At 34.7% G+C, this 16,048-nt stretch overlaps 1 protein-coding gene across 3 annotated transcripts in view; it reads left to right on the top strand.

Moving 5' to 3' along the window:
• Positions 1 to 30: 30 nt before the first annotated feature.
• Positions 31 to 16,048, top strand: part of LOC106159638 (zinc finger protein 385B) — a 46,674-nt gene continuing 30,656 nt past the window's right edge. The window contains exons 1-3 of one of the 3 annotated variants that reach the window (XM_086995660.1): positions 31 to 190; positions 10,759 to 11,468; positions 14,528 to 14,772. In XM_086995660.1, coding sequence (XP_086851786.1) covers positions 172 to 190; positions 10,759 to 11,468; positions 14,528 to 14,772 — 974 coding nt within the window. In that variant the 5' untranslated portion in view covers positions 31 to 171. Of the gene's footprint in view, positions 191 to 8,137; positions 8,512 to 8,977; positions 9,559 to 10,758; positions 11,469 to 14,527; positions 14,773 to 16,048 lie in introns of those variants that run through there. The other 2 variants (XM_086995659.1, XM_086995658.1) reach the window with 2 other exon arrangements.

Below are 16,048 nucleotides of genomic sequence, written 5' to 3' on the forward strand. Positions count from 1 at the left end.
ACGTAAAAAAGTAATTTAACCTACTTCTTGGCCAATGAAATCTCGCTCATTTTTGATCATTCAGAAATGCCCTCGATACGCCGTGTGTGCCCGTGACACTAAGTATGTCTGCTCGATTTTGTACTGTTTTCATCTCAAAACAAGGGATTTACTGGCATTTGTAGACAGGATATGGACCTGGGTCATCAAGGTAAAGTAACCTTTATTGACAATCTATTGACTGTTGTCTTTTATTCTATACATCACGTTTTCAGTGTTTGTATTTTTCCGTGTCGGGAAGCACGTCTATGCTTTGGCCGTGTACTCTATTTTTAGCTCCTCGCGCTCTAGATTGCGGCGGCGCTTTGATCAGCGCTTGATTGGTTTGTTTTCAGTTTTTGTTTTCTTTTTAAATCAGACTAGTTAAGGATACAGTCTAATTTTTTTACAGTAACAGCAATCACAGCAAAAAATCTTGTGGGGTCATCAAAAATAGTTGCCAGTGGTCTGTGTTCTTTCTTTTACTAAAATGCATTAAAGTAATTTGATATCGCCTCCATATATTCGTATTAGAAATATTGTATCAAAGTCTGAGTGGCATTTGATGATTCAGCTTCGCTTCAGAAAGAAATTTTGATCAATGAAATTGCAGGGGAATTTTCTTACCATTAAATACTAGTAGTTGTATCCTATTTGATGTAGATCTATATTGCTAAATCTCAACTTTGCTATTAACAGATAAAATTAACTTATTAAATTGATCACTTTATAGATGTGAGCTAAATTCAGATTTAAGTTGAAGTTGAATGTTAAAAAAGAAAAAATCATGTGGAAAATTCCCCTTTTACTGTATGACATAAAAAATGTTGATGTCAGCTCTGTCTGAAGCGGGTTTAAAATCAATATCCAAGATTAACAGACCTGAGTATTAAAAGTGGAAGAAGCCTCTGAGGCATAGCTTTATACTGGTAGGGCTGATACGTATTTTATTGTGAAGTGTGAGTCTGAAATTTCTTTTCTGTTTGACATAAATGAATAAAACATAATTTTGGGTTAAATCAACAATACTGCTCAGAGTTTATATTGTAAGATTATATAGCTAGTATGTATGTAAAAAAAGTGTTTTTCTATTTACCTGTATGTTTTTTAGTTAACTGGCTGACAATATTAATGTCACAGTAAAAAAAAATTAAATATACTGTTCACCTATACTAACAATGCTTACGTAAGAAAAAGAATGAGGGAAGTTATTTTTAATCTCTTTTGTTATGTTAATAAAAGAAAACATGAAAAAAATTAACTCTTCCTTCAAGTTACAAGAATTCGGACAAAGAAAAATGTGCGTAGCTGGCACGTACTGGTTGTCAATTTTAAATATGATGAATGATTTTTTTCAACACGATCCTCTTGGTTCAGGTGGTAACTCACAACCCTGTATTCTGCTTTGACCTTGATGTATGATAATCAGGGACATCAACTTCGACTTGTTATGATGGTAGATATTAAATAGGTCATTTCAGGTCATTGTGTGACCTCATTATAATTGCTGTGCTAGGTCAACATATAAGAAGGGCGCGATAATGCTGATAAAATTGTAGCAACTATTGGGGTGGATCGCTGATAATTGTTGTGGAATAACGGAGTTGCCAAGTACCCATGTTTGTGCTTATTTTCCCTGTTAAATGAATTGTAAAATAAGAAAGTCCAATTGTATGCATTCTTTTGAATGAAAGATGGAGAGATTATTACTTAAGCCCATATTGTACTGTTGCATAATTTTTTTCAAGCTGAATTGATATCCATTTAGAACTTTTTTTCTTTTGGAAACACTGGTGTATATTGGATGGTATATTTTAAAGCAGATAAACTGAACTTGTTCAATATTATGTCATATTCTTAGAATCTTTGTTCCTTTCTTTTTTTACTTTTTCATATAAAACAAAATGTTAGTGTATTTATCATTTATCAGGTCTGAAATAGAAAAGATAAGCAGCTTTGAAGGATTTTTTAAATATGTAAATATGGCTATGGGACATTTTCAAACATGGATAGTATACCCTAAATCAGTTTAGAGGTATCAGAAATGTTATAAGAACCGTTTCTTGTACATGTAACAATGGCAAAGACAATGGTTGTTCTTAAGAGTAAAGCTGTATTCCCAGAGCTTTTAGATCGATCTATCCCCACGGGGAGTCTCACTAGATTACTGTCAGATAATCCGGCTTAAATGTCCGTCCCGCCTACTTCAAGCTGTAAGGGGGTAATTAACTTCCGTGTCCGCTCGGCTGACAGCTATTTAGCGTGAACCCCCAGGGAGTTAGGTCGATCGAAATTAGATCGATCTAACCTCTGGAAATGGGGTCTAAGAGCGCAGTCAGAACAGCGGACTAACAGATTTGCATATCAAATATGGTGACATACTAAAAAGCTTGCCGTTTATTTCCTAAATAGACAACAAATAGATTCCCCACAGGAATTACACATCAAACATTCAAGTGAGTCAGACATATTTGATCCACCGATCTGTTACTCGGCTGTTCTGAATGCGCTCTAATGAAATTCTGAGAGAATAGGTGTTTGTACATACCTATCATTCTCCTAAATAGGACAGAGTGCCATTAATTAATTTAATTCTCTTAGCTTGCCAAAAGTTTTGACTCGTATAAAACATGACAGGTCCCTGAAATGGTGATATGTGCAAAGTATTTTCTTCCTTGTTAATGTTTCCCCCTCCTATCTGTTTTGCACATCTCTTTATGTTCTATGTAAAAGAGAAAAAGAAGGTAGCCTAATTTACCTTGATGAATATTATATTTGTAATCATAATTAATACATATTATTATTATTATTATTATTATTATTATAGCAATAAAAACAAGAGAAGTACCGTTGAAATAGAAAAATGAGACATTAAAAGAAAAAGATAAAAAATAATATCAAAGCGTTTTTAGAAAGGAAAAAGGAACTACAGTACATTCCACACATCGAGAAAAATACCTCAGAACATTCTCTATGCACATAGAATTTTAATGAACATTGAACTCAACAAGGATCCTGTTCTCAGAGGTACTATAGTATAGATGTCAGTTCTCTTTTCCCTTCTGCCAGAGGAGCCATCAAATCACCTCCAGGCTTGATTGATCTCAGTTGGTCAGTTGATGACCAGTGTGTAGGTTTTGTTTTCACTAACCATGAAGTCCAGATGGTCAGCCTATGTCCACTATACATATATCCATTTGAGTACACATGCTGGCAGGCATATCTGATTGATTGAGCTACTGGTGCATGTAGATTTTGTTAACTGTAACTGTGAGGCCATCTTTAGATGTATTCACAGTGAAACTCGATCGGCTATCGTTCCAGGTAGTTCAAACTTACTCTTCATGGACTCGCTGAATGCAATCATCTGAAAAGATTAGCATATTCAAAAGATGCACATACCACGTCTTGTTTTGGTAATTTATGACGTTCAGTTAAGGACTTTTTGAAACACTTATAGTATACCTTTAACTGCAATTTACCACTTTTATGTAATTATTATTATTATTATTATTATTATTATTATTATTATTATTATATATGTACATCTTTATTGTTGTATAATGTTGTCAGGTATAATACTGGTAGTTAAATAATGTGTTAAAATGACTACAGACAGTATTTTACATGGTAAATATATTATGGAAAAAGCCTTTATTTAGAAGTTGAAGTCTGTAACTTCTGTATGTGGTGTTGCAGTCTTTTGCATTGCTGTTTCATTGATTTAGGAATTTTTTAGTGTGCACCCAAGTTTATACCTCATGCATCCACTGATGATCCACGCTCTCTTGCAAAGCAACAAACATCTACTTTTACTGGAATTTCGCCCATGGCTGAATTAATAACCATGTATTTTTACTTTGACCTTCTAAATCTACATCATCCTGCTAATGGCTGTAGGAGATCTCTGCCTCTCTCTGCAAACATGGGGTTGTTATTCCTATTTTCGAAGGCGTAATCAACAGGATTAAGTTGTTGAGAGGGCCTGCTCCCCGCAGTGGGAGACTTACTATCTGCTCTAGAAGTGTAATATTTCCAGGTGAAGTGGGAGTATAATGGAGACTGTGTTTAGTGTTTAGATTGAAGGTATGAGGCTGTTGACTCCTGAAAATGGGTGCAAGGTGTTGTTAAAGACTTACTAGTAAGGGTCTAGAAATGGTTATCTGTGGCTGGAAGGAGAAATGATTCCTTTTTTTTTTTCTAATTTCCTATTACCTCCCTCTCCCCCCCTCCCTGCCTTTATCTCTCTTGATCTCTCTCCCAGTACTTTGTACGCTACTGATTTAGCTCAGAAATTGAATTGTCTAAAGTATTTATCGTATTTAAAAAGAAAACATTTTACTATTTTTACCCCTTCGATGTATTTTTTGGCAGTGTGCCATTGGTTTACTTCCAAAATTGAATTATGTCAAAGATTAAAACATAACAAATACCGGTAAGTATGCATGTACCAGAATTGTGTCACATTGTTTTAAATCGGTTGCTCTACCTCATGCATAGACCATGTCATTCTCTGTCAGAGTGTGGGTTCTTTTTTAGTCAAATATTTAAGAAATTATAATTGAATCAAAACATTTTTATATTAAGGAAATTATTTAATAGGGATTATCAGTTTTGGTCATGCTTTTCTTTTTTTCTTTTATAATAAAGTTCACATGAATATGCTACTAATTATACCGGATTGTTGCCTCAGATTTGCCCCACATCTATGAAGGTAGAAAGAGCAAAATTCTTTGACTCCTTTTTTCCTGGCCAAATTTCAGTGTTTGCTGGGAGACGTCGTCATGCCTGGGATTAAGCTGCTTTCATGGGTTTTAACATATATTACATGCGGGTACACAGCATTCAGTGATTTATCAGATGGTGTTTTGCTTGCTAATTAGGGATTCTAGCTGTGACGTAAATGTACAAAGTAACATATGGAATTTAAGTCCATGCAATACTATTCAAAGTGTGTGGATGGAGTGTTTGGAATAACAAGTGAAGCCATGCCCTTGTTATATATAAGTAGTAGATTGTGAATGTGTTAAATGATTATTCAATGATCAAATTTTCGGGTTTTTTTATAATCTTTTTATGTATTTCCTCGGTAAAACTAAATTGCACTGTATTGCCAGCAGATAAAACTCTTTATTGAATGATGTCACTGAATTACATTAATTGGGCTATATTATCTGTGATGAAATAAAATTGTCCCTCCAGCCCCTTACCCTCCTCCCCCTCCCTCCCCTCTCCCATAAGCACCATATCCTTTTTCTTTTGGTGTCATAGTTGATGCAAAGGAAATCGTCATAAAACAAGAATAATTTGCACATAACCTTCCAAAAGTATGTGCAACGGTTCACAACAAAGTTTATTTCTCTTTGTTCTTATTTATTCCATACCATCTTGCTGTAAATATATAAAGAGCGATGAGACAATAGAAGAATGTGCGATCATCATAATAATGTTATTAATAGCTATAATCTTAATATATAATAAGTATAATAATAATAATGATAATATTCATAAAAGAATTAAACTATTGACCACGTACCTGTAAATACATAAAGAGCGATGAGACAATAGAAGAATGACAGAAAAAGGCGGCGACGATATTTATAAGCGACGAAAGGCGGGAAAGATGACCAATGGGAATGAGAGAGTAAGATGACGCCCACGTGACAAAACAAAAGACGAACACGAGTAAAGAAAATACATTCATACGGCTACATATGGAATTTTAAAATAAGTTTAGTTAATCGGCTTTGTGATAGGCATTGTATGTGAGGTAGACAGAAATGTACTGTAATTGATTTTGGACCAAGTTTTCCAAGGATTAACTGAGTGGAAATCATTATGGAAATCATTGGGTATTGCATTTGTTTCTTTCATTAGAGAAGTCAGTTTTGCCCTACTTTATGGCATGTTTTTGTGAAGTTGAGATATGAGAAACTCACCACAGAAATGTGTCTTTTAAAACATGAATTTATCTTGATAGTCCAATATATATCTACCCAGGTAAACATAAGAAAAAATTGATTTATATCTTTTTTTCTGTCTTATATCACAAAGTTCGTATGTGTTTTATTTTGATATATACTTTGATGATTTTATAAGTGAAAATATTCACCTCAGCATTGGAAAATTTTTTGTAACAAGTTTTTTTTCTATTGCCATTTGAATAATTGAGCAGAAAGTATTAAATGAGATATAGTTCTTAAAGATACTCTGTCATCTCAAATTTTTGAGCCCTTTTGATGAAGGTGCATTAGTTTGGATGGATTTTGTCTACAAGAATACCAAAAGGATACATGCAATGTAGGAACATTCAGATATCTTTCCCATACACAACATCAAAACTAAAGTTTTACTGCAGTAAGTTAAAGTAAATCATGAAAACCACCCCCCTTTATCTGGAATTATTGAACCAAAATTTGATTCGTAATTGCGGACTCAAAAAATATTCATCGTGCCAGATGAAATCAATTTCAGTGTATTGGTTCATAGGTTGTATGAGTACATTCAGTTCTTTTATGTTAAAGATGAAAAATTATGAATGAGCTTACTGTGGGAACCTCAGTATTTTTCAAATCATTCACTCCCATTAAGGTTTACTATTGAACACTTTAATACGTCAGCCATATACTAGATAAATAGATCTCAAAGAAAGTTATATAGCAGTGATTGTAAACTGTGAGGACTGCTTTTTAAAAAGCGCCTCCATAAATTTCTTTGGGAATGGTTTACATAGGAAACTACAGGTACATAAGCCATTCACAGGGTTGTTTGTACATTAGTCCTAGTGAGTAGAGCGAGTCAACAAAGAGTGAATTAAATGTCTTCTACGATCAATGAAGTGGTGTTCATTGGGTATAGGAAATTTCCTTTTAAAAATTAGGTCAAGGTTTTTGCTTACGTCAGAGTAGAGCATTGTACATGCAGGTGATTTTTTTGTTATTTCGTTTTTTATGTAGATCATGTTTCAACATTTTACATATTTAGATTTTTTTTTTTTTTTTTTTTTTTTTTTTTTTTTTTTTTTTTTTTTTTTGAGATTGCATGAGTTTTAAGAAATAAAAGTGTTAATTGAAATAGGACAGAAGGTGTTGTTTTTTTCCCAGTTTATCTGAGTTAACTGGTCCAGAATAGTTGTTATCCTGTATTGTAAAAAGAGAGGGTTGTAATAACAGAAAATGAGAATGATATAAACAGCAGCTGTTAAAACTGGATGAAAACATGCTGAAATGTACTATATCATATTTTTTTCTACATTATTATTATTATTATTATTTATTTTTTTAGTTGGTTGGGGGAGCATTTTTGTTCTCAGCTCATTAAAAAATATTTTTCAAGTAGCTCATGATGCTTAACTTACAAACTTTTCACTTCCAGTCCACATTTCAAGTTCATACTTAATTCAAAGTTGGTTTGACTCCATATCATTCATTTTGTAACATGAGCATCAGGTGAATCTGTTAAAAACGCACAGATCTTATAAATAATTCAATAGAGTGAACCAGTATGACAAATGCTATATTAAGCTTTATAGTTGTGTTTATGTATTTTGATCTTAGATATTATATATGGAATTCAACTTATTATTTTGGATGCTGTACATTTTTTTTCTTGTTTATAGTACATACCCTCATAGCTATCATTTCTTTTATAATCAGACAAATTTCACCTGAACTAACCCCATTTTTGTAAACATACCCCTCCAGATCATCAAATGCCTATGTAGGGCAGCAGTATATGTTTGTTGCATTGTGGGGTAAACAATGTATAATCAAAAGGTGAACCAGCTAAATCCAGTTTTTGCAAGTTCTTGGAGTTAGGTAGATATATGTAATGGTCAATTAGTAGTTTTATTCCGGAAAAATCCAGTTCCGACTGCCAGCTGCCAAAAGCGGGTCCCCCTAAAAATAGGTATTTTTGTTACATAACATCACCCCTGTCAGGACGCCAATTATGTCATAAAAATGTGGGGTGCACTCTTTGTAGGTGCCTGGCGTACTTTGGAAAATTGGAGATACAGTTGAATGGTATTAGCCAATTTGATTTGTTCTTATCTAGTAGATAAACAATTAATGGGCCAGGCTTGCCCTTATGAGTGCTTGGTCGAATACAAATATGTATATATGGAATATTTGTATAGAATTAATCAGGCCCGTAGCCAGCAATTTCAAAAGGGGGGTTCTTTTTCTGAAAAAGTGGACCTTTTTCCATAAAAACGTCATGTACCTAGATCAAATTTTACCCAGAGTGGACCTTTTCCCAGCAAAAGGGGTGGTTCTTTCTAACCCCCGAACCCCCCCTGGCTACAGGCCTGATTAATGCATACAAAAGTGATGGTTTTCAATAATGTATCAATTTTTAATGGTGATGAATGGAAGGTTATATTTCAACCTGCATATTTGAATGACAGACTGTTCCTGAGCCTTCAGATACATGTTCTTGCTGTGCTAATCTTTACAGGAGTAGCTTTGGTTCTTATCTTTCATATGTTGACAGGTAAATTTGATTATGAAATCCAAATGAAAAATCACTTGAAAAACGATAGAATGTCAATAATTTGAGCCCCTGAAGTTTTAGTTATCTTTGATTTTATTCATTAGTATACCTAATGATTTGTCAGTAAGAATATAGAAAAGCAAAAATATTTAAATAGAAAAGAAGAAATATTTTTATTTATTAACTTATTTAATAGTAATGACAAATCAGAAGAAACTTTCACAATTTTCTGTTAATTTCTCCAAGTCTCAGCTACTGATTTAAGGAAGGGGGGGGGGGGGGGAAACAGGTTTTTTTTAAAGAGATGGGCAGGTGTGACCTGTTCAGGCTATTTGTTTACATGCACAGGTGATGCAACGTGACTATTCTTCAACTGAGGGACTGTTGACATTCTTATTAGTTCTACCAGCACATGTGCGTGTGCTCATACTCTCATAGTGGCTGGATAGTTCCGGTTCAGTTCAGTCCCCTAGATCCAGTCCCACAGTGACTCCTATAGCCTTGTACTAAACAACAGTTGATGTAGTACATGTGGGATTACACTGCAAAGCTTTTTAAAGCCACAGTGCTCTCTATCATACTAGTTGTCAGTACTTGTAGAAAGGGTGTTTTGGAATATAAGAACCGTGATGTATAATACAGATTCACAAAGGAATGAGCATATGCCAGGGCATGTCCTTAATGGAATTGATAATAGTCTTGTAGGGAATGTAAACAGTGGCGTGATAGGACGCAACAAAAACCATGATGCTGGAAGTGGTTCTTTGATTTCATTTGAGGTGAATCGAAACTGTTACTCCCCTCTACAAAGCAATGGAGATTGTGAATTAAGAAAAGCTATTGCAAACTATATAGATCATCTGGATAGGGAAAGAAACAGAAATGATTATTGCTGGCCTACAAGGATGATTAACTTTGAGTTTGTTAATCAAGGAAAGTATTCTTCTTACATGGGACCTGGAGTGGCATTTTCTCCCAGGGTCTGTGGTGATCAGACTGTCAGCCTGAGACAAGCCTACAGTGGTCCTGATGTTGGAGAACATGGGGGTTTGTGTTTGTTAGGAAATACATCATAGAGATAAGATTGCTGAGGGAAAATATTAGAGAGATTAGATTTCTGTCTTGGAATGAGGTCATGGGTGGGTTTTTGTGAAGAGATGAGCCAAAAAAAAGTTGTGAGGAAAAGTGTTCTTTGTGTAAAGGGACTTTCATATTTTTTTTTCTTTTTTATCAAAGAATTGTTTAAATGCTGAATTCATAAAACAATTGTTATTACTCCATTTATAAAATGCTGTAATGCCCTATCTAAATTAATAAAACATAGAAAAAATTAAAATTTATATTTTAATTGATTTGTTAGATTTAATATTTATGTATAAGTAGCATCCCTGTCTAAGGGCTCTTTCCCAGTGAAACATTTGTTCCACTTGATTGATTGATTTAACTCCAAGGGGACTCTTGCTGAATGCAATCAGATTAGCATATTTAATTAATACACCTCCTGTCCCTTTCCAACTTATATAATCACCAGCTTTTCTGTATTCTACTCAATGCCAGGAGGAGGCATGTTAATCTGATTGCATTTAGCGAGTCCTAATGGTGTTGGATCGATCTACATATGTAGAAGTTGAATGATCATTTCATTGGGAATCAGCCCTAAAAGTAGGCCTCATCATGACAGGGGTTTTGCTTCAAATTTTTATTTTTGCAGATTGCATGTCACCTTATTATATAATTTATATATATTTTTGTCATTCAGTTGCTTGATAAAAACTAGTGTGTGCATATTATAATTATTCATGCTATCTTTGTTGCACTTGTCCTGTCTTTTCTTTTATATTATTGTGTATATTTGGAGATTGTATATGGGACTTTGACATGAAAAGATACTATTACTGAAATAACTAGGGACCTTGAAAAAATGTTTTCTTGCACTTAATGACCATTTCTCTGGTCACTTCCAACTGCAGAAATACCTTGTGTATTTTTTAAGACTTATGTTTCTTGTCACGAGTCTAGAGAATGCCTGTATATGAATAATAAATGTATTTTTGCATAGCGTAGAAGTGCAACTTTGAGCAGGGGTCGAAAGTTTATTTCACAAAAAGGATACAAGATGCATTTGATCACGAGGGTCCCTTAAAGGAAAAAAAGTGAAAATTTAAGACACTATAAATTCTTTGTATAGTTTTTTATGACAATATGATGTACAAAAATTTAATGACGACTGATATTTATATATTTCAGGATATCACCCACCATTACAACCAAATCAGCATCACCCGAGACAGCCCTTCCACCACGGTACCAACTTTCCACCACCCCCACCTCCACCCCCTGGGGTTCAGCAGACCACCCCTCTGAATTCACAGTCAGCCCCAGGAGGAGATTTTCTTGGCAACAGACCCAGCATTGCCTTTGGAAGACCGAACCTCAATCAGCAAAATTTTTCATCTTGTCATGGGCATTCTGGGACAGCTTTTACAGACAATAGGGGGAGCCACTTGCAGCCTGCCAGTGCTGGTAACAATGGTGGGAGTGGACGGAATAATAATTCAGATAAAAAAGCAAAACTGAACTTAAGTTGGGATAAAGTTGTGCCTAAGCAGGCAGCGAAAAGAAAATGTTCGGACTGCGAGAATGTTAATATGACTCTAAGCATGGATGAACAGCAGAGGGAGGATGCGTCCAGCATGGAGAACATCGTCAAAGGATTAACGCAACCTCTTTTCTGTAAAGTGTGTTCCGTGAACCTGAATGCGCCGTCCCAAGCCAAGCAGCATTACCTGGGTAAAAATCATGCGAAAAAGTTACGCATGTGGTTAAAGACTCAAGAGGACGCTGGCAAAAGCAATTTGAGCAAGAACGTTGGTACTATGGTAACTACGATATCATCCCTTTCGGACTCGGACAGCACTAATGACAGTACAGATCCTGGATCTGAGTGTTCTAGACAGGTGTGTGTGGTAATAAACTCTGTTATCAAGAGTTACTAATTACCTTTTTTTTTCATTAAAAAAAAAAATTAAATGCAATCTGCTCTTTTTCTTTTCTCCCTGTTCCCATACCTAGATCGATCTAGCTGAAATGACCCATTTCTGAGAGGTTTCTCGCTTAATTGCATTCAGCTTAAGCAGCTCTGATGTCTAGCATGCCCACTGAAGCTGTTAGGGGGTAATTAACTATTGTTAAGCATTTTAACTTCACTCCAAAAATGTTTGGGCAACCTTAAATATATTTTATAGCTAAATTTGTAAATCCTGGAAAGAAAAATACCTCACACCATGAATGTATTTCAAAGTACAACAGAAATGAGAACCAGCATAGATCTATTTTTCCACTTTTTTCCAAGTTCCGAGTTATTTCATTATTGATGACTAATAGTCAGCAGAGGATGACACAAACATGGTAATAATTCACAAGTTTCAAGCACCTTTTATCTCAATATTTTATTTTTTTTATCATCACTTGAGGTGCCAAAAAGTTGGAAGAGATTTTTTTCCTTCTTCTTCTTCTGACTCTCTCCAAATGGGCAATTTCCTTGTATGTTTTTGTAGGTCTGAACCCTATGCTGGATCTTATGCTAATTTAAATGTATCATTATTGATTATTAATATCATTCACTCACACAAAAGCACCCTCCAGACCTAATGCATGTAAGTCTTCAATATTTTTCCAGCCTCTATAAGCAACACATAGTTTTTGGAAATAGGATAACTTAATTTTGCTCTATTACCTTACATCAGTTATGGAGAGACATGAAAATAAAAGAAAAGTGAAGCTTAATATTAGGATAATGATTTTTCTAGGAAAAGGGTTTTTAAAATGTTGTATTGATAAATAGCTCTCAATAAAGTATGAGAATACTTTTATTTCGTTGTAATGAAGTATGAAAATACTTGTATTTCATTGCAATGTATATTTACTATTTTTTTTTTTACTCTTATTTATAAGACAACATAACTGGTGTGACATTATTAATAAGAATTGTAGTGTACCTGACTTTAATGATTTAGACTTGTCTTGCAATTTTCAATTTCTGTGATGTGCAGAGGAAGACAAGAAACACATACAGTTCAACTTTTGAAATGAAAAACGCCCTTTGTTGATAGTTTTCACAGAATTTATACTCAAACAAACATGATAAGATCAAATTAGAAATTTAAAGAGATAAAAACCATGATATATTAAGTTATATGCACTTGCTTGCGACCTCATTTCAGTAATCCCTGTTATAGCAATTAAAGTTGCCATTAAAGTAATTAAGAGTTCCCCACAAGAAATAAACCAATTTATGTTAAATTAGTTGCAAGGCATTTTAGCAAAATTAAAAATGAATCACATGGATTTAGAAATTTTGAATTTAATTAAAATTTAAAATTAACTCACAGGGAACTAAAATGAAAAACTTGGATATGAATTAGAGAATAGGTAATTAAGGAAATAAAGCTAGTAGTATTTAATTTTCATTGACATATGAGCACGATATACTAGTGCATTCACCCAGCTTAATGCATTTCCGTGGAAAAAAAATTTTTTATAAAGAAGTGGAATTTTCCTATTAGTCCTAGTGTGTAGGCAGTTTACAAATTGAAGAAATGTCTTCTATTGATTTTCAAAGCTAGCTGTACTCATGCTTTAGACTTTTTTGCTGCTGTTATGTTTTTGTGAACCAAATGAACAGGGCATGTAGACAGCTTTTAAATTTGCTGCCTGGGACCATTATCAACCACTTTAGATACACAGCTGGTATGGAAAATAATGCAGAGCAAGTATAGTTAATTGAAACTACTACAGAATCTTTTAGTATGCTCTCTCTCTTCTCTCTCTCTCTTCCTCTCTCTCTTTCTCTCTCTCTCACACGCGCACACACACATACACACACACACACACACACACACACACACACACAGCAAATCAGTCTGAAAAACAAATTACCACATATTAACTGGATAATTTTAGTTGAATTGAAATTAATACTTAAGTAACAATACATTTTGCACTTTTTCCAAACCTGAATTAAATTATGGGATGTACACTGTTTGCTAAAATTAAACTATGCTAGTGCGGGGCCAGATAGAGAGATCACCAGGCCCCTGTGGGCATCAGTAATCCCACTACTAGCTTAACAGACAATTGGATTATGACCCCATTTCCACAGACAACATAGGTCTATGCGGATCAACCCAACTCTGCGGGGACTCTCGCTGAGTGCAATCAGCTTAGATGAAAGACAGGTCTCCTCTTGCTCCCAAGGTACTTAGATAATCACCAGCTTTTGTGAATTCTACTTAACACTAGGCGGTGGTGCGTTATTCTGTTAAACTGATTGCAATCAGAGAGATTCCCTGCGGAGTTGGGTCGATCCACGTAGACCGATGGTGTCTATGGGAATTTGCCCTTTGGCAATGTTGTAGAGATGATTTGATTATTCAAGTGAACAGATAAACCCTGTGATGTATACACACTGAATAGCAACCTGATAACCTGCTGGTATCTGTGTGTTGTTTTGCTGAAAGATCATCCTGTGATATGAAAAAAAAAAGAAAGAAAAAAGGGAGGGGGCAGTTTTTTAAATGCTCTGTCCACAAGCACTGTTATTTATTTATTTGGATGAAATTAGTTGTTTGTTTTCCTTTAAGATTTTTCATTATGTTCAGTTGCTGTTAGTCGATTGAAAAATGTTTAGTCCAAGCAATAGCTATTGTATTAAAATATATACGTTATGTTATTTTGTCCAATTAAGCAAATTTGTTCTTATCATGCTCCTTGTAAATCATTTTAGACACATTTTTTAGAAATTAATTGTACCGTAAAATATTTCAAAAAAAAAAAGGAAAAAGAAACTCAAAATCTTTTCCATGTCCTAAACAACATCAGACAATTGCAGAACATGGAAATAAAAAATCAACTGCAATTAAAACCATAGCATTTTCAATGTCAGATACATATAGGTAGTTTGTGCATTACATTACATGGTCTTTAAGAAAAAATCAATTTTTTTTTCAATTTTCAGTCATCGTCATCGTCCTCATCTGTATCATCAACAACAGCAGCTTCAGCATTAACAGTGTCCTCGGCATCTGCACCACAGTCAACCCAGGAACTTAATCCTGACATTTATTGTAAGATTTGTGAGGTTTCCTTCAACTCCCCCAAGCAAGCAGAGCAGCATTACCAGGGGAAGATGCACGGGAAACGACTGAAAGCGTCTCACGTTGCAACAAATCCTGTCAGTAATGAAAGTGCTGGGAATGTTAAGTAAGTAAATGTTTGTTTTTTAAGAATTTTAAAAGTGGAATTTTTTTGTTTCCTCTTTGTGCCCTTTTCAAGTCCCTGTGTTTGTTTGAGAGAGAACAAGCTAGTGTGTGTATCTCTGTGTGTGTGTGTGTGTGTGTGTGTGTGTGTGTGTGTGTGTGTGTGTGTGTGTGTGTGTGTGTGTGTGTGTGTGTGTGTGTGTGTGAGAGAGAGAGAGAGAGAGAGAGAGTGAGTGTACATGAGCATGTACTGGTATACACCTCTAAACATCTAACTGTGAAAATACACACCAACATAAAAGCTTGCATAAGAAGATGATACATGCACAGGTTTCTGAAAAAAAAAATCATAATTAAAAGATTTCAATTAAATCTGTTTCCCAAACATATTTGTTAACAGTTAACAAATCCATTCGTTTCCTAAATAGCTTTTCCCTTTGGTTGAGGTTCCGAAAAATAATTACTACTGCTCTAAATAATTCAGTGTTATTTTGTCTGATGACTGGCACGGGAGAGCTTTCCTGAGAAACCTGTACCTCAGGATAATACTCTATAAGTGCTTTTCCTGCTCATTATTGGTGTTTTTGCAGGAGGAAAGAGCAGGCTCTTCTAATCACCTGACTTATTATATGGAAAGTTTGCTCATTGGAATCATTTTATTGAAGATCATGTAAGGTTTTTTTTTTTTTTTTTTTTTTTTCATACTTTTTCTCATAAACACCCAACTAGAAAGATAGAATATTATATTTAAAAAAGTATACATTTCTCTGTTAAAAATTTACACACACACACACACACACACTATTGATAAAAGAAACAACACAGTCAGAAAAAGGTGATGGTTTTCATGCAACAAAGTTTTGTATTTGATGGAAAAGATAATAATAAATGAAGAAATAAGAGGCACTTGCAAAGGTCAAAAAGTCAGACATCCAGGTAAGCTCCTGCCTTTATGTGGTTAATCAAGATTGGGCGACTTCTTTTCCTGCTTGTAAAAGTGTATGTACACAGCTGTATGTCAGAAGGGCTCCGGATCAGCAGCTAGAAGCTAGAATATGTTAGAGGGCATTCCCAGAGATTTAGATCGATCTTACTAGATTGACCCAACTCCCTGGGGGTTCACGCTAAATTGCAGTCAGCCGACCGCGCATGGAAGTTAATTACCCCCTTACAGCTTGTAGTAGGCAGGACAGACATTTAAGCCGGATTCTTTGACAGTAATCTAGTGAGACTCCCCACGGGGATAGATCGATCTGAAATCTATGGGAATGCGCCCTTAG

The sequence above is a fragment of the Lingula anatina genome, chromosome 9, assembly GCF_051362555.1.
Source record: "Lingula anatina isolate TDL-2025a chromosome 9, LinAna3.0, whole genome shotgun sequence".
Lineage (NCBI taxonomy): Eukaryota > Metazoa > Brachiopoda > Lingulata > Lingulida > Lingulidae > Lingula > Lingula anatina.